This window comes from Ixodes scapularis, unplaced genomic scaffold (genome assembly GCF_016920785.2).
Source record: "Ixodes scapularis isolate PalLabHiFi unplaced genomic scaffold, ASM1692078v2 PGA_scaffold1__304_contigs__length_218370807, whole genome shotgun sequence".
NCBI classification, from domain to species: Eukaryota; Metazoa; Arthropoda; class Arachnida; order Ixodida; family Ixodidae; genus Ixodes; species Ixodes scapularis.
The window spans coordinates 60,680,559-60,699,897 of record NW_024609846.1 but is presented as its reverse complement, the minus strand read 5'-3'; the positions used below and the strand labels follow the sequence as shown (position 1 = coordinate 60,699,897).

At 45.6% G+C, this 19,339-nt stretch overlaps 1 protein-coding gene across 1 annotated transcript; it reads right to left on the bottom strand.

Moving 5' to 3' along the window:
• Nucleotides 1-257: 257 nt before the first annotated feature.
• LOC121048331 (monocarboxylate transporter 5) lies at nucleotides 258-19,339 on the bottom strand. The gene is made up of 5 exons (XM_040504542.2): nucleotides 19,182-19,339; nucleotides 19,014-19,070; nucleotides 4,017-4,072; nucleotides 1,593-2,435; nucleotides 258-385 (listed from the first exon to the last, which is right to left on the bottom strand). The coding sequence occupies exons 1-5, from the start codon at nucleotides 19,337-19,339 to the stop codon at nucleotides 258-260; spliced, it is 1,242 nt and encodes a 413-aa protein (XP_040360476.2).

Genomic DNA, 19,339 nt, shown 5'->3' with positions numbered 1-19,339 from the left:
CTCGAGATAGGTAAGAGTGTGTGACTGTGGATTTTATTGTGCCGTCCAAGATTTGTAATGTTTTAAAGTATCAGCAGCTTCACGGTTTTAAAAATGGAGTATTTACACTGATACAAAACAATTTTGATATATGTTTAAGTCTACGATGATTGCCTCCATTGAAAACTTGTTTACTTTTAAGTACGCACACCAGCTCATCAAGATAGCAAAAAAAAAAAAAAAAGCTTGCGCTTTCTAACATTAAAGGTTAATAATGTTTAATTGGACCTTACACTCTGCCTTTCTCTCCAAGATACTATGCCGAAAAGTAGGCTCATTGCTAGGTGAATTCCTCCTATCAGACGGTACATATTGTCGTAAGTGCCCATGCTGTCCCTGAAGAAACCTGCGAACGAAAAGAAGAGGTGATGGTAAAAATCATAGTTAATAGTAACAATATGCCTTGTCATGTATTCGAATTTAGTTTTCTAGAAAATGCGCTCTATTGAAGGAAAACGCATCGGCGACTCCAAACTACCATGCGCCAGAATAAGCCAGCCTCAATAAATTATCATTTTCAAAAAGTGTAGAGTTCCTTTATGTGACCGTACAACTTTTGTATCATACATGTTTTAATTTAGAAGCCTTTTAAAACTATGTGATTTCAAAATAAGTAGGGCGTTTTTTTTTTAAATTTCTTTGGAAACGCAAACTTGAAAAAAATAGGACACGCGCGGAAACTGCGAGGGACCCAAATAAATATGAGGACACAGTACTAGCGCTGACTTTCAACTTACAAATTAATGAAAAATCATTGCTCATACCGGCTTGTGTTTAATACGAGGCCTCTAAGGTATTTATTCACGCTTAAATGGCAAGGCCTTTGAAAATGAACCTTAAATTGATAAGAAAATGACACACTTGCTAGCTACGACTCACGGATTCGCGCTGTGGTTTCCATGGCCGCATACACGGTTGCAGATCGCGGAATCACGGTATTTCGGGAGAAGGTAAGGCCCGCTTCATACGGAGCAATTTCACCCAGCAACTTGACGTCGCAACACCAGCGACACCGACCGGCCGCGTTGACACGCAGCAACCGAATCGCTCCTACTTGCCATCATCATCATTAAATTTGATTCTTCTTTCACTATTTAGACGCCCAGCTACGCGCTAAAAACGCGTTCTTATATTTTGAACGGCGTTGAGAATACTAACTCATTTTTCTCAAACTGTTATTTCCAAACCAGAACTAAGTCTTTAGCTGTCATCCAACCACAGGGGTGTCACGTGATAATATCGCGTCTCTGATTGGCTGCAGCCGCTTCAACCGTCTTCGAATTGCTCCGAGTTGCTCGCTTGTTCTAGCCGGACCCGATCTCAGCAATTCTCGTCGATCTAGGGAAAGCTAGGGAACAACCCGCCAGCAACCTCAAATTGCTGAATAGTTGCCCCGTCTGAAGCGGGCCTAATACCTGTTCTGTTGCTTGCATCAAAATAATCAGTATAACGAAACACAAACTGGAAATGATTTTTCTCGAAGTTGTTGGACTGTCCATTTAAATACTGACCCTGACCAGCAGTATAAAGGTTATATCAAATTCAGAACTCACCAAAAAGTAGGGGGCTGGCTAATATCCCTGGAATGCTTGCCAAACAACAGAAGCCATAGCAGACGGCGAAGAGTTGCAAACCGATGTAATCTGTCACAATGACAACCTCCATTGTCAGAAGACTCCCGAGGCAGGTACCGAAGCAGACGCAAATCGCAAGAAGGGCTGCGAAGGACGCCGTGTGCGGTAGAGATATCATTGACACTGCCATCACGCAGAAGAGGACCATCACCAGAGTACTTCGACGAATATAGTTCCGATCTGCTAGGAGCGGCAGTGTCATACGACCAACGAAGTCAACGGGCGATATGTAGGTTACGATGGACGAGGCTTCAGCCAGCGAAGAGCCTCTGTCCATGGCAAAGTCGACTATTGTAGTGAAAAACGCATTTTGAGAAAAATAAACGACCATACTAAAAACAACAAAGACACAGAACATTGGGTTCCGAAACATGGTGAGTAAATAACCGATGCTATAAGGGGAGTCGGCATGCTGCACGCTTCTTGATCCAGCAGGTTCATTTATGTTGTTCACATCATTTCTAGGATCTACCGTTAACGCCTCGGGTTTTAGGCCAATTGTTTTAGTTTTCTTTGGCGCCATCCACGGTGGGACCTTCAGAAGCAGGCATAAGACTGTGGCGTGCAGTGCAAGGGCCCCGAAGATGAAAAGTGCGCCTCTGAAACTGTACGATTCTTGAAGAAAGACGAGGACGAACGGGGACACAATGCCGGCTGCTGTCTCGCCAGCGCGGGCTAGTCCGTTCGCAAAGCCCTTGTATTTGTCAAAGTACTTGAAGATGGCAACAGAAACTGTTACGTACATTGCGCCCATTCCGACACCTGTCGAAAGAGAAGAAAAGTTATAATACAAAGATAGGATGACGAAGATAAGCATGCAGAATGAAACAGACTGAGAGAAAAAGATGTCCGGCATAATGACTACTTAAAGTTCCGAATATATAGATAACCACAATAATCCGTAATAACAACTAGTTTTGTGAGACAAAACAATCAGTTTTGTCTTACTAACGATCCTGAATATGTGTTGAAGTTCGGTGTGTGCTCATAGGTCCCAACAATTTTTCACTGGGTTCTTCGAAGGTTATCAAAGATAATGTTCTTGCTAGACGGTGAATCATATTGCCCAAAGCTAATGCTGACGACCACATATGTTTCAACATAAGACCGCAATATGTGAATTATATGTTTTTATCTTCGTCAAATGCCTTCTTAAATTGCTCGTAGGGATTACGTATACTAATGAAGGATGGAATAAGTGCAGGTATTATTGTCTGCAAGGCAATTTTTTTTCATTTGTTTTAGTGAAAATTAAATAAGGAATATACAGGGTGTTTCAGCAAATACATTTGAAGATTGTCTAAAAAAAAGGTAGGAATAAACTGCCAGCAACAGCGGGCGTCAGGGGTTATAAGAAAACATAAGAATTAGCTAACTATTCTTTGTTTCATACTTAGTGTACGAGCTGTGGCTACTAAATAACGGGACTGGTGGAAAAAGTGTAATTTGTTATTCAACTCCTATCACTTAAAAGTAATCCCCTTCATCATAATCCCTTCTGCCATCTATGCACCGCTGCATACGATGTTTGATTGTTAGAAACATCGGTGCAGATCATCATCTGTCAAGCTCATCAGACGCGCTGCCGTTTCTTCCTTTACCTGGTCCAAAGTCCAAAAATGGGTTCTCTTTAGTGCGGTTTTACGTTAGGTAACAGGTAATAGTCACATGAAGCTAAAATGGGCGAGTGAGGTGGGTGGTCCAGCACTGGGTTTTTATTCGCTAGAAACTGCTTTAGGGATATATGACTGTGAGCTGGAGAATTGTCCTGGTGAAGAATCCTCGCGTTGTTCTTCCACAGCATGGGCCTCTTCTTCCTCACTTGTCCTCTCAGCTCGGATTGAACTTCAAGGTAATACTGCTGAATAATTGCCTAATCTAGTTGTGCCCATTCAACTATGACCACCTCATTAATATAAAAAAACAATCAGCATTTCCTTCACTTTCGGCTTGCTCATCATTGCCATTTTTATTACTGGCGATGTGAGACTTGCAGTGAATCGATTGCCTTTGTTTTCTGGATCGTATCGAACAATCCACGTCTCGTCTCATATGTGAACATATTTTCCAATAAGTCAGGTTACGATGCGTGTCGTTTCATGAAGTCATTGAAAATGTTTGTCTTGGCGTCCTTCTGGTTCTCACTCAGGTTTTTTTAGCACACTTTTGGAGCAGACTTTGTGCATGTTCAATTTTTCATGTACAATTTGTCGTACAGTTTCTTGATCAATATACAACATGTTTTCTATCATCTGAGTGCTTAATCGAGGATCGTTGCGAACCATTTTACCAATTGTTACAGTGTTCTGTTGAGTCTTTGTCGCGACAGGGCGACCCAATCACTCGTCGTTTGCAACGTTTTTTCGTCCCGCGGTAAATTGTTTTGTACCATTGAAATACTTACTCGCGTACGTGATATCACATTATCACCGCTTACCTCGTGCAACAGTTTCAAACACCCACTCTGCGATTACGTCAATTACGCAAGAAATTTAATGTTGACCAGCTGCTCCATTTTAAAATGAGCTATATTGTCTCCTTTTGTCACAGCTTGTGTCGTCCCGGCTCGTATGATCTGAATCCGGTTTGTGTCGTCTGCTTCGGAAAGCTTCGAAATAACTTAACTTGCATCCCCTTCCCACTGCTATAAGCATACCGCCCACAACGCGCCCAGTCCCGATATTTCATAGCCACACCTCGTACAACACTGTCTAAGCTGCTGGCGCGAGCATGGGGTTTAATCTCGTGGATAATTCCCACCCCTTCTCGCGCAAACTAAACCATAGATTAAGCCAGGCGCTAGCGCCAGTAGCTTTGACAAAGACTACTAGGCTTTGACAGCGTTGTATGCTAAGTAGAAAACAGAGCATAGGGTGTATTTACTGGTGGCCATAGCTGTGTGCGCGGCTGCTGAGCGCGTGCTGACGGCGAGCTTCCGCAGTTACTTTGGAACGTGCGTTCCGCACCATCAATAGACAGTTTTAGTGGACCGTACGCTATAGCTTTGCGTACGCAAGGAGATTACGGGTCATGAGTGCGCATGCGCAGAACGCAATAGAAGGGCTAGCGTATTGCGTACGCACGCAACGCTGGGGATTTTGCTTTGCTGGCTAGCGGGCCTTGCGGGACGCTCTCGAGAGATCTCGGACCCAACGAGAGCGCCAGTTTCAAGATGGCGGTTGCCTCGACTGGCGCAGCAAGGGCGACGTGGTGTTTTCGAAGTTCTGTGTTACGTGAAAATGCGCGGTGTTCAGCTCGGCGATTCTTTCTGGGACCTACCGCGGTCGAATCAGATCGCCCTGCAGCTGAAGGAGTGCACAGTGAAAAAGTTCGCCGCTCGCAGTGTGCGTCGACGCTGCCATCTGCTCAACGCTAAGCCTATTCCCACAGTTCATCGCCGACGGACGAACGACTCTAAAAGAAATCGCCGAAGTTCTCTCTATGCACTGGACATCAGTATGTCATGAATTTCATTCCGCGATAGCACTGATAAAAGGTGCTGTTTCCACGGGACGACTGACGGAGGCTCCGTGATCGAATTTGGCTACGCACTCGTACTCGTAGCCTCTGTACCCCGCAGAAAAGCGCGCTTGACGAGGCAGCTGTGGCTTGGTTTAATCTAAAATAAAATGATTGGACACTTTTTCTTTTTCAATATTTCTTCCCAGGAGCATGGTTGCGCTATAAGCACACGTAATTCTACAGCTCTAGCAAATTTAACCAAGATCATGCGCGGTGTTCACTCGAAAACGTAACGCACAACTGAATTCTGTCCGAGCAGGTCATTTTTAGCGTACGCTATACTATTGCATATTGCGTACGTAAAATCCAGCAACGCTATACTAAAACTGTCTAATATTGCCGGTCTTAGCAGGCTGTTGATGTAAGGTCGCTCTGAACATGCCCTCTAAACATCGCCCTGAAATATCGAGTGCGGTAAATACCCCCAAAACACGTTTTAACTATTTACAAAAAGCACAGTCCACACGTTCTAATTCACAGTCCAGCCAGCGCTACCTCCCAATTACGGAGAACCAGAAAGTGCGCGTGCATAACATACAAACACAGCAATAAACGTGCCCTCATACGCTTTTATGGAAACATGTTGTCGCGGTGAGAAGCTCAATAGGGGCGCTTCTGTTTTCCTCACCATCAGTAGTGCACATAATATTAACGCGGTTATGTTTTCACTTGCATAGTGCTTAGAAGATTGGCATCGCACGTGCTTGCACCAGCAGAGGAAGTTGAGGTATCCTTACTCTGGGTTGTGAAATAATTCCCCCAAATGACGATACCCCAAACATCTTGCCGCGAATAGGGAGTATTCACTGGACGCCTTATTTGAGGGCACTGTTGAGAGTGCAAGCTTAAAAGAAGCTAATATTAATAGGCTGCTAAGACATACAATCGAGATGGTGTGGAATGCACGTTGCAAAAGAACTGTGGAAGCTCGCCACCAGCACGCGCCCAGCAGTCGCACGCACTACTATCGCCGTCAGTGAAAACTCCCGCAGTAATGTTGCAGGGCTTGGGAGAATTTTTCTCCGCTATAAAACGAATTATTTTCCCTTTGCCCGCAACTACAAACTTGGCGTTGCGCTAAATTGTGCTGAATAAAATGTTATACGTAAGAAAACATGATTGCGCTTTAAGACAATGAAAAAGAACAGACACCACAGAGCGCTAACTTTCAACTAATTTAAAACCACTGTCATGACTGCGGGTGCAAACCATTAATTGCTTCTTCCAGTGTTTTCGCTAGGCACAAGGATAAGAATGTTAGAGAGATTATTGAGGCGGACGCCATCAATAGTTCCGGCACGTGTGGTATCCAGCGTGGCTTCAATTCCCTTTGCAGCAAGAGAGATAGTGTACTTGCGGTCTGTGGCGGGGCTACGGATTGGTTGAGATGTGGTTTGGTGACGTAGTGTGTATTTACGCTGAGGCTCTAGGATTAAATCACTTGAAAGCTAGCGCTCTGTGGTGTCTGTTCTTCCTCTCTCCTTGCCTTAAAGCGCAATCATGTTTTCTCATGTACAATACCAACTCGCCCAACAATCAGCCCTCGTAAAATGTTACGCAGTAAACTTTTAGTTAATTAGGACATTACTGAGTTTTTGCAATCCCTTATAATCGCCGTGGCTGACAGTTTGTACACAAAAAGATGCTTTTTAACCGCCCACCCTGGCCTATATTGAAGCATTTTTTCAACTATCTGCGGAAACACATTCCACATATATATATATAACAAACAGACTAAACGACACAGGGAAATAAAGCTGCAGTAAAGTGACATAATAATTCGATATTTTAATGTAGAAAGGTTGCATGTGAAATTTTCGTACGCTTTAAATTTAGAATCATGTCGAATGTTTTTTTTTAAATTTCAATGTAAGACCACATTCATAAGCACACATTTTTTCAATGAATATTACTTTCTGTAAGATTTCCGGACGAATGCATAATTCCACATCAATGAATATTAACAAACCGTTTTAATGAGGTTGTCAGTATACGCGCTTACATGCAGAATTAAAAAAAAAAAGAAAAGTGATTTCCAGCTGGTAGGCATTTTAAGTAGGTTTCACGATCGTGTGAAACCTGATGAAGTTTCAACAACTTCGGTCATAAAAAAACGGCTGGTTTTGACATTCCGTCAAATGCAATGAACGTGCCGTAACACGAGATAGGGTTTTTGACGAGCGCTGCATTTTTTATTGGAATTTAAAGGAAGTATTCCTCCTAAATAAGACGATAACATTTTGACGTCACGTCCCGTGACGCTTTGACATCGCGTAAGGGTGTGACACCACGTGACAATGAGATGCCTCATAACGCCATGACGTCGTGCTACATGCGACTGTTACGTCACGTGGGACGGACGCACGAGACGATGTGAAGTCATATCACCCCATGACATCACGATACATTTTGACGTTACGTGAAACCATGACGTTGTGGGACCCTTTGGTGTAGCGTTCTGCCTTGAAGTCGTGTGACATTTTGAGGTCATGGGTGCGACCAACACAACAAAGAAAGGACCCTGGAGGGTTCCCATATCAAGCTATCGCTTTAAAACATCTGACAAAAAGTAATGACTCTATGATTGTTATCTTACACAGTAAAGTGGTCCTTAATATTGTAAAAAGTTATGTGAAATAAATTTAGGAAGCTCTTGTACTATTAGGCTTTTATGCATTATGTATATATCCTGCAGGGTTTCTTTTCCAAATTGTTGAAACGTTCCTAAGAGGCCTCCTATGAGATGAGGGCAGTACTATCCACAAATAGGGAAATAAAGTACTAATTTATGAGGCAAATTTTTGACTTCATTCAAGTGTGTGAGAAACTGATTTTCTATAATTATTTTACCCTCGATATACCCCACAGAAACGCCTACGCGCTGTGCACATAAACCTCGAGTTGAACCATACTCGTACAATTTACAACCCTAATAGCGAACAATGCTTTTGTGTCGGGTTTTATCGTGCAAGAGGTGCGATGGTCACACTGGTGCCGAACTAAGCATACGTTGAAATACATAGTAATAGTATGCTATGATTGAAACTGGGCTTTAGCTGGTAGAAAACCACTATACTTTCAGGAAAAGCTTAATCGCCAAATATTGGATGTGAGAATTGAAGGTAATTACCGTGAAGCCCGAAGGCAAACGTCATCCAGACCACGTTCGTTGCAAAGGCGGCAGCCATCATACCAGCCCAGAGGAATACGCTTCCTATAAGGGCAACTCTGTAGGCTCGAAACCATCGCAGAAGTAGCCCCACTAAAAGAACTGAACACGAAAGACCAGGAATTATGGACCCAATCAAGAACACCACAGAATGTAAAAAAAAAAAAAGAACATGTCTTTGAACTTATCTAAACATTAAAGCCACTTTGCACCTCTAGCCTAAACACAGTTAAAACAAACCGCCCCTTCGCCATACAATCTTGGAATAAGTAGTGCTACATAGATGTGCAGTGAGCTTCATTTTATTTTGAGGTTGGAAGATCGAACTAAGAAAGTTGATGGGTTTGATATGTAGTTATATTATGCCAGCTTAAGGATGTAATCAGGAGGTTTCTGAGATTGCCTAAATATGGCGATAACTCACTTTGCGGGCACTAAGCATCCTAGAAATTTATAAATTATAACGATGCTCGGCCTATGTCCCTTTTGAAAAGCGATCAAAGATCGAACACACCGAGGTCATCTGCAGCGATGGTAGCGGCATTGTTCCGGCAGCCAGGACGATGTGCGACCAATGAAAATGCGGCAGTTCGTTGGGGTTCCAAACACTGTTATCACAAAATGTACATGCATTTATAAATGATAAAAGGAAATAAGAGGCAGTCGAAAAATGTTAATTTTTCACCGAGAGGAAATATAACACCGAAACAATTGTCTGAAAAACAGCGCACTAGGTTTCTGTCTTTATATACACTTTAAATGACTTATTTTTCGCGGGCTCAAAATTCCGCGATTTAGGTCAAAGCTAAAGTTTTGGAATAATTCGCAGGTTATAAATTTCGCGACGCGGTGGGATCTCAATATAGATTCCAATGTGTTTACATTTTACCGGAATTGTTCGCGGGACCTATTTTTCGCGAACTGTAGGCTATTCGCGAAATTCGCGAAAATTAGGCCCTTGCGAAAATCGTTTACAGTATATTATTTGTCTTCCACGGGAGCGATGCGTCCGGTCATCAGCTCTCGAGCGCGCGCTCGCTTGGTTGTATCATTGTCCGGGCTGTATGGGCAACAAGCCGCACCATAGCCTCCTCTATGATCACAAAGCGCGGCAGTTCGATGACGGAGCCATAAGGGCCGCCCACACTAGCGAGAAAACGCGCCCGGCGCGCCGATAAATCGGTTAAGCGAGAAGATAAAGGGCGTGTCTCTGCACGCGCTCCTGGCGCTGACTGTGCTTCGGCGACATTTTGTTACTTGCCGCGATCGGCGTGCCACGCGCGTTTTCTCGCTAGTGTGGGTGGCCCTATAGAGTGCCCGGTCGCAGATTTGGAGCGCGAAGATCTGGTAGCACAAAGCACTTCTCGGGGAACCTGGACGTCAGCGCACAGCTTTTGCGGCGGCGAGGACCCGAAACATGGTTTTCAAACCCGGACGAGAAAAGAAGCCGTATCGCGAAAACGCGAGGAGCACGACCGGGCATTCCATCTCCCGGGAGAAGTGCATTTCGGCGTCTCGGCGCAGCGGGGCGCCCGTCACGTCGCTCTTCTCTCATCCGCTGTTTGCCGCTCTACCTTTTCAATTTCGGCAGCCGCTTCTTGGGTTGATCTGCCAGGCTTTGTCAGTAGAAAGGAGGCTCTTGCCGCACGCATTCGAGATATTACTCCGCGGTTCTACCGGCCGGAGGCGCTAGGAACCTTCACTCGCTACTGGCTGACAGTGGTCCTGGTTTCGGAACAAGCTCCTCCCCTCACCGGAGATGACCTTTCGTGTTGCGATCCTTGATTGCTTCTTGTAATACGGAAATCAGCCCCGTATTGTCATGACTTAGGTATTTCTAGGACGCTTAGATCCAGCAGAGCGGGTTATCGCCATATTTAGGCGATGGCAGAAAGCTCCCCAGGGCACCTTTGAAAAACGCGGAGCGTGGGAAGTCCGACGAATCTCGTTGCCGCTCCGCAGTCAATAGAGGGACTTAAGGAACCTTCTTTGCACGTCCGATAGAGTGCGGTAGGCCCTCCGGTACGAACTGCGTATGTGTTACCGCGGTAGTCTCACACATGCTCATTTCGTACCGGAGGGCGTGTCGTACCGTGTCGAACGTTCAAAAGCGGATTCCTAAAACTCTCTACTCAGATTTCGGCATTAGGCGGTCAATGCATCAAGGAAGTAATCAGGAAACAAGAAATGTGAACGTAATAAGCCACGCCATGCGTCTCTTAAACCGTCATCGCCTATGCCGAGTGCAAGTTCGTCTGCTTCGTGTGCAGGGGCCGCAATGACACAAAACGCCGAGCTCTCGTTGGCCCCGACGGAGCGATGATGGTTAAACCTCAATACCACCTGCCGTGAGGTCTACCAACTATCCTTTCAATTGGAGCCAATGAGAGTTCGGCGTTCTGACGTCACCGCCGCCCCTGCTCAAGAAGCAGACGAACTTGCGCTCCGCATACTCGTATTCACCTCAAGAAACATAGTAAAACAAGTCTGGCTTCTCGCGGATTATTACCGAATTACTACTTCATGTCTTGAATTAAGATATACGTGAGTACATCTTAGATTGGCTTGCCGTTATTTTACCAAAAGGTGCACGTTTGAAACGCTAAGCGCATAGTTTCTTCCTCTGGCAACCAAATCTTCTACAAACTGCTTCGTTAGGGCAAGGACATACGCAAGACTTCTTTTTTTCTTGATGTGACAAGGAGTGTAATTGGCTATAAAAGTAAATTTAAGGAACAGTGCTGATATATTCCCTGAATACTGTTTTTTACCGTGCTAAGGGTACAATTTATCGGGCAAATTTGCGGTTGTCTTTTAGTTACGTTAAAAGATAGGAGACACTCGTTTGTAATTTCGAAGCGAATGACAAATTTTTCAGGTTGTCATAATAACGTGTGATTTTAGGGCGTGAACTATACATTTAGCCATCGCCCGAATTTTCGATTGAATAATTTTTCATTCAATATGACGGCCCAGGACAGGATTCGCGTGTTTAGTATACCTAAAATTTAGTGTTTTCGACCGCTTCATCGGTGTTACGTGGTTTATAGGCCGCGTTCGGAACGCGAGCTGCGAGGAAGAGACGAGAGCGACTCCGCCTCTACGCTCTGTTTTCTCCTCGCCTCGCGGCAAGGCACCGCATTCGCGTTTGTGTCTAATCTGAGCTATAGGCGTCCGCCGTTAAATTCTAAACGCTCTTTAAGTTTCGAGTTGGTTTCTCTCTTAAATATAGGCTCTCAACGTAGGTTCAATTGACCTGAAGCCAGGTTGGATGCCACCCTAACGCTTGTGGGCCACGAAGCCTGTTCCCGATCAGCGCCGAACTCGTCCATCATTCCAACCAGAATGAAGCCTGAATTTTTCAGCAAGAAGGTCGCCACGAGGAGTATGAGAAAGGTGATCAGGGCCACATGCCAACAGTTGTCCACACTCGGAACATATTTGTTTGTCTTGTTGGCTTTTAAGGGTGTCTTTAGGGTGGGCATTGTAATGCACGACCTGGAAAGAAAGAACTCAGATGTTAATGAAGGATTTTTACGCTAGATACTATCAACTTAAAAAAAAAGCAATGTGTGGTCATCTTAATACCGCTTAGCATTCAGTAAAACTGCAACATTATGGGGAAGAACGAATCCCGGAGCATGAAGAATGAACGTAATTTGGCACGCTTTGCGATTCCTAAGCTGTTTGGGGCCGTAGGTTCATTGTAAAAGACTTTAATCATAAACACTTACCGTCATAAACAAGCTATGTACAGTTATGTCTAGTTGATACAGACATATATAATATGACTGCCTCGTGAAATGGGCGACGTTTCCGGGGAAAACTGGGCATATCTACGCAATCCTACCTCTTTATTATCCAACACTCATATTGAAAGGGGAGGGGGGTGATTGGAGGTTTCTATATTGACGATCCATTACTGTATCTTTTAAGGACGCTTATATTGTGTTATTTTAATGTAAGGATCTCCTCAACTGGCCATCAAATCGGTTCTGCTTTCCAATGGGCGCTTTATGATTCAGTAGGCGCTTTACCTATGCCCGTCAAGCAACACTGGCGGTTTTCATAGAGGGAACGTAGTTTCCAGCCAGAAGCGGGTGATTGGATCCAAGTACACGCTGAAAGATGACGCAGTACACAATGTGAAACCTAGGCGCTTCTTGTGTCCAAGAACAACATACCGGAAGTGCACCAGGACAGCGTATTTACTGAAACACCTGATAGATGCCTGGAAACAAACACCGTCGCTCTGGATTTCTCCTTTGAGTTATCTCGCAAATCAGTGATTTAGCAACTCTTTGTAGGTTTCCAAGTGCTGCCTCCGGGAGCGGCCATCTTGCTGCCGGCGTCTGTAGGTTGTTTGCTAGTCAAGCCTCGCTAAAGCGTGTTCGTGTTTTCCAGACTGGCGCTCATACAAAGCAATTCCTAGTCAAGGTAGCCAAACTAGCTTTAGAAGTGGGACTGCTCGCAAGCGTGTATAACGCTACCCCCCCCCCCCCCCCCCCCACCTTCATTTCCCTAAAATCGCTTCACCACTGCGCATCGTATTTAAGACACCGGGAATCTAGGGAATCTTCGAGAATTGTAGGGACAAACAACGGCAGAAATGCGGAAGAGAGACCTACACACAAAGCGCTAATTTCAAGTGGATACACAAAAGGAGATAGAGCCGCGCGTTAATTCCGAGCTGACAGCTCCCTTAGCCACGTACAGTTGCTTTGTTGTTTGTCCAGCTGGCAATACCACTGCCCTTTCGTTTCAGGAGTACCATACCGCTCCTATTGGAATTCGAGCATCTTACTTGATAGTCTTAATCACGACTTTCTTCACGGCATAAATTCAATAACAATATATCCACAACATGCTTTTTTATAGAAATTCTGCACCTCTCGACAGCGCGGTCGTTGCTGAACCTGGTGTTAGCCGGAAAAATAAAATTTTCCTCATTTGCCTATGTGAAGTTTCATTAGTCTGTTTGAATTATAACAATCACCCGTGTGACCAGTTCTTGTATACTATAGCACCCAGATCAGCCCATGTAATTTGCTTCACGACATATTTTGCTTTCCTCACAAAATGCGTGTTATCAGTGTTGAATGGCGACCGCCTACACGTAGGGAGACGTTATGTATATGCCATTTAATGCAAATGTTTCGCTGGCGGGAAAATAAAGAGAGCAAACGTTAAACATAAAACTTACCTGGCGCTTTCCATGTAGCTTGATTCCCGTGCTGGCTTTCAAACTTAAACACCGCCGCTATAATACAGTAGACCCTTTTCAATGCCACTCGTTTCATATGTGCGGAAAAAAATAGCAGGCTCGCATCTACACTACCCACCATGTGTGGGATGAACAGGATGTGCGTCACGATGAGCTATTGTCAGACCTCAAACAGTCGCGTCTCGTTTGTACGCACCCGGTTAACATGAACACCCCGTTATATATACAACATTTTTCGGTGCGAACTGGTCTGATGCATGCCTTTTTTGTCTCGTTTTTTATGAGAAAAAAAAAGAAGAAAAACTTACCTTATAAAGATTTTTTCTTTTTTTGTAGAACGGAGGTGTTCATATCGGTATTGCAGAGTTACAGTCCTAGGTTGAAATGATGCTGAAATGATTCTACACTTACGCAAACCCGGAATCGAATGGGAATAGAATGAGAGCAGCGCTGCGAAGAGCGGAATGAAAATGGAATTAAATGCTTTTTTCCCGGAATGGAGAGGAGATGGAATGGGGCTCACTTCTGATGCGAGCTGTGTCGGCCTTCATTTTGGGCCAACGTGCTGATGGCGCAATTCGCTAGAGCATGGAAAGTTGCTACAGCACCATTGCACTTGAGGTGACTGACGGCTTGATCATTTCACTAATATATGCTCCTTCGAGGATGACAATGGTACGTCCGCGGTGAAGCAACCAAGACTGAAAAGTTGCAGACGAACAAGGTGCCGTTCCTGCCGCCGCGAGACGCGACAAAGCGGCTGTTACAATCATACGAAATTAGCAGGTAGATTTTAACAATAATTTCCAACCGAGCCCAAACCGGAAACCGAAGCAAAATTATTATTTTTAACTTAGCCGGAACAAAACTGCAACCCAAATCAAACATTTGATATTAAACCCGAAGCGCAACAGAAACGTAATCTCACGTGACGGTTACGGGCTCATTGGTAACGTTTCGGCGTAATAAAATGTGAGCCGCGCCTTCCTTGCAGTTGATGGCGAGAAGTAAATAAATATTCGCGATGGTGGTGTGAGCGGCTCAGTTTTGACAAAACAAATGGCAGCGACGACATGGAGACAGGTCTATAACAATAAAATGCCTATGTACAGCATGAATTGGCGTCGGCGAGTCGCCGTTGAGGCATCGTGGGTGGCGCAAGAAGCTATCTTGCTCTCTGCTTTGAACACCTGCATAAGAGCACCGTTAGTGCGCTGTTAGAAGCGAAGCCGCGGGTAGCAGACCTAATCTTCATGCATTGCGGCAAGAACAGAATTCCGCTGACAAAGTGGAATTGGTATACGGCGCCAGCAGAAGGGATTGTGGCACCGTAATATGGGGCGTGCCTTAAAACCTAAGCTTTTACCTTTGCTGTACGATGCTTGCCATTTCTGAACACATTTAGTCCAGTTCTTTATTTGTGTTCCATCCAAACTAGACGATAGGCTGGTCAAGAGTACACTATAAAAAATGCCTGCGCAGTGCGCATCTACTTATCCGAAAAAAACACGGAATTGCGCAATACAAGTATGACGCTTTGCATTGCGCAGTGACGCAGCGCAGACTTCATTATTACGTCTAAAGGGATGCTCCGCCTCATCATTCGCTGAGCTGATTTCGTAATTTGCAGAGATTCGCTCCTTGAGTGTTTTACGCGTAAGTAAACGCGCAGGCATTTTTTTAATGTCCAAGGGGTCGAACCGGTCATCATTACGGTTCGGTTCGGGTTTGAGTTCAGTAGCTTTGCATTTTGTTCCGGTTCGGATCTGGCTCAGTGATGCTTTTGAAATAACGGTTCGGTTACTGTTCCACCAAGCGCGAACCACTTCAAACCAGTTCTTAAAAAAATCAAGTCCACAATCCCCGCCAATTGTTAAGAAGAAAAGGTGCGTCCAACGCAGCGTCATCTATATTTAAAAAGAAAAGAAAAAAAAATAGGTCATCAGAAGCCGCGCGGCGAAACATGGAGAGCAAAACAAGTATATGCTTAATTTCGTCTTGTGATCTTGAATTCTTAACGCAAACACCGTTCAATAAAAATGAAAGATGGTTATACAAGCACTTGGAAAAAGCCAAAATACAGTACTCACATGTGAAGTCAATGAGCGAGCACACACAGTGACGCCATGATGGTAGCACGCACCTACTCGCAAACTACCCGCAAAAACAAAGTAGATGTTTAGTTCTTTAGACCGCAGGAATCTAGTCTGCGAGAGTCTGGCGACATTGTTACCCAATGTAGATTAGAAATTTAGCCAGTGCAGTACGACTGCTATAGCCTGGGGTCTTCAAAGGGCACTACGCAGTACTGAGTGATAACGACCTCACGCCAGTACGATGCTCATTCAGATCTAAAGGGCCACTACCCACACCGCACGCCCGAACGACTTGCTCGAACGACTGAGTTGAAGAGGGGAAAGACTGCAGATGCCTGGTCAAAAGACGATAAAAGAAAGAACATAAGAGAGACAAGGGGCGACTTCCTGTTTCTAGAAAACTCAAACACAAAAAAATATTGTTCAAGCCGCGTCCAGTGGTCTGGGCGACTGGCGTCCCGGTGACCGGTGCCGCAGTATCGAACACGTCGCAGCTTTCGCCTTCTGGCGCCTCCAGATTTCGCCACCGCGGAACAAACGTGCCGACGGCTGCAAATTTTGCTTTTATGTTGATGTTTACGTTCGCTTTTTCTTTCCTTGAGGAATATTGCATAGCAGCAAGACAACCCACACACACACACTGATACACGCCCACACGAAGAATAGATATTTACATGGTTGAAAAAAAACCGAGACTGTAGGTAAACGACACAACACTAGAGACCTTTTAGTGTTGTGTGGTTTACCCGCAGTCTCGGGTTTTTTTCAGCCATGTGCAATGTACACCAGCTCGTTTGCGCCCTTACTTTTTGTTCATAGATATTTAGCCTGTCGGATTTTCACCTGGGGACGTACTGCGATTGATGCTACGAGCTACACGAGGCTATCCATAGTTCGTAACCTGTCTCGTGACTTCTCATTTCCCGCGTCGTTCTACCCAACCGGGAGGGCACGTGACACCCTCCGAGCTGTGTAATGGCTCCGGTGACTCGTATCGTCCTTTGCGGTCCTTTGTAGCATGAAGCGCTATTATCTCATGATCATCTTGGTTTGTGTCTCTTTGCATCACCAGTATCGCTAAAACAGTGCTGTCTATCCTGGAATTGGTTGTGAAAGAAGACGTGACTCGTCGCTCAGGTCACAGTGTGTTTCACAGCAAGATGGCATATGCTCCCTGTTGCTCTTCTATTTCGGATTTCAGCGTTTTGAGGGAACCGTTTGTGCGACTATGGTACAATCGATCAACCTGCGAATATTCATGTTGTGACGCTGATCTAGACCGTAACTGCGATCGTACTATGGCCAATGTCGCTGTCGTCTGCGTGTCACTTCATGCAAGTTGCACTCTGTGTGCTCTCGGAAAAGAAGGCTGAACAGCATTGAATTACTGCGGAAAGGAGGCGTGTCCTTGTGTTCAAACAGTGGTGTTTCTTAGTGGTCGGGGGTCGAGACTCCTACGGCATGGTGCGCCCGCCTTGTCGGGGATCCCAAGGCACCGGTAGGCTATCGACTGCGCGTCGACTTAACCAAGCTGAACAAGGTCATCCTCCGATAGCAGCATATTATGCCAACCGTCGACCAGGCGTTCGGGTTGCTGGGAAGCACCACCGTCTTCATGAAACTGGGAGCGATGTCTGGGTTTTACCAGGTAGGCCTCTCCGAAAGCTGCCTGGAACACATGACGTTCATAACACCCTTCGGCAATTATATTGTCGCTGCATGCCCTCCGGAATTACTTGGGCCCCACATCTGTTCCAGAACCCGATGTTACTGATTTTTGAGGGAATTAAAGGATGCGCGAACATGGTAGACGACATCCTGGTGTATCGCAGAGGCCGGTCTAAACCCGACAGCAGACTCTAGTTGGCCCTCGAGAGACTGTAGCAAATGGGCGTTACGCCGAATGCCTCCAAGTGCCATCTCGGGGTGTCCTCCCCCCAGTTTCATGGTGTGGTGTTGAGTACCAACGGCATAGCACCAGACCTCGACAAGGACCTCCGCCATCACGAGTATGGAATTTGCGACAGACGTGCAAGGCGTGCGGCACATCCTGGAAATGCTGAAGCACATTGGAAATTTCTTGCTGAGCTTGTCCGCCTCCACTGCGAAAATCAGGCTCGTTCTAAACAAGGACGCGATCTGGACCTGGGACGCAGGTTAAGCTTCAGCCTTAGACGCGGTAAAGAGGATGGTGGCTCCCAGATCTTGCGTGCCTCTATAGAACACAGTATCCAGCAACCATTTCTGCAGGTACCAGCTCATACGGCCTGAGCGCCGTCCTCCTGCAGGAGCAACATCTGGTGAGCGACGAGCGGTTGCCTTTGCGTCGCGGTACAGCGGTACAGCCAAATCGTGAAGGAAGCACTGGGAGTCCTGTGGGCTATTCGGACGTTCAAAAAGCTTCCACACAATCTGAGCTCTTTTGTCAAAACCGACTACCAGCCGCAGGTCCGGTTGCTGGCCTCCACCGACCTCGTGCCTCGCCGCGTCCAGCGGTTCCGCATCCGGCCGCTGTGCTACCAGTTCACGGTGCAGTGTGTTCCTGGCAAGAGCCTCGCCACTGCCAACACGTTGTCTAGAGACCCCGAGGTCCTCGCTCCAGATGCGTTCACTGCGGACAGCGCCGAGCTCCACGTGTCACAGGTTGTGACTGCACACTTTAAAGCAGAAAGATAGCAACAGCGTGTTTTCCTCCATTTCACTGACGCGCCCCCAAGTTGGTCCGAGAAGCGGGGAAGTACAAGGCGTCTTCCCCCTTTCTGAGACTGACGGGAAGAAAGTTATTCCACCTTATCTTCATGAGTTTCTCTAGGATTTATGACTTTATTATTTTCTTGCTAACATAGTGCACGCGCAGTTTGATAACCAGTATTTTTACGCCCGCGCATTCCCATTCAGCACTATAAGTTACCCGAAATTGTGCACTTTTTTATGTCAACGACAGGGCATCCATATATATTCTCCCAAGAACGCCGAGCAGTGTACTGGTTTCTCCCATTAATTTCATCAAAAAAGTGAACGAAGGCGTTATGAAGCCTCAAGTTCCAAAATGGTGCTACGTACACCGGCCATGGTGGATGCGTAACGGTCTCACCAGTCTGCTTGAATTTATTTGAGCGTCTCGACGGTGAGCCCCGGACTGTGGTAACCGCAAAATCCATTTTCGCAGAGACCCTGCCTGTTATTAGTTTGTTGGTTATTACGTTTGTTGGTTATTACGTTCTTACGATGTGTGCCAACCGATAATCGCCTTGTGTTCCGTTGCTCCACGCATAACCAACATCGCTATGGCAGTGCTCTCTACTGTGAAAGTGGTTGTGAACAAAGACGCCGAGCTCACTTTCTGTTCCGCAGCTAGTTGAATTATGCTCTTTGCTTGTGCTATTCTAGTTCAGGTTTCACCGTTTTAGGGAATCATATGTGCGGTTACTATGCAGTCGATGTACCCGCGGATAGTCACGTTGTGCAACTGATCAAAACCATAACTTCGATCGGGCATTCTGTGTATTGTCTTGACAGCTTCTTCCAGCTTGCTTCTTGTAGGCATAAATTGGTTGAGACGTGTGTGATAGTTCGTCGTTTCATTGCTCCCGATCTGAGGATTGTGATGAGGACTTGTACTCCAGCTGGCCTGTGCTTTCACGTCTGCTTCCAT

Coding starts and splice junctions, on each gene's coding strand:
- LOC121048331 (XM_040504542.2), bottom strand. CDS start 19,339: ATGGAAGCAGACGTGAAAGCACAGGCCAGCTGGAGTACAAGTCCTCAT. Junction 4,073..19,013: donor GAACAGAAAGTGAGCTCGGC/GTCTTTGTTCAC, acceptor TACGCGAGTAAG/TATTTCAATGGTACAAAACA. Junction 2,436..4,016: donor AAAAACGTTGCAAACGACGA/GTGATTGGGTCG, acceptor CTCTTTCGACAG/GTGTCGGAATGGGCGCAATG.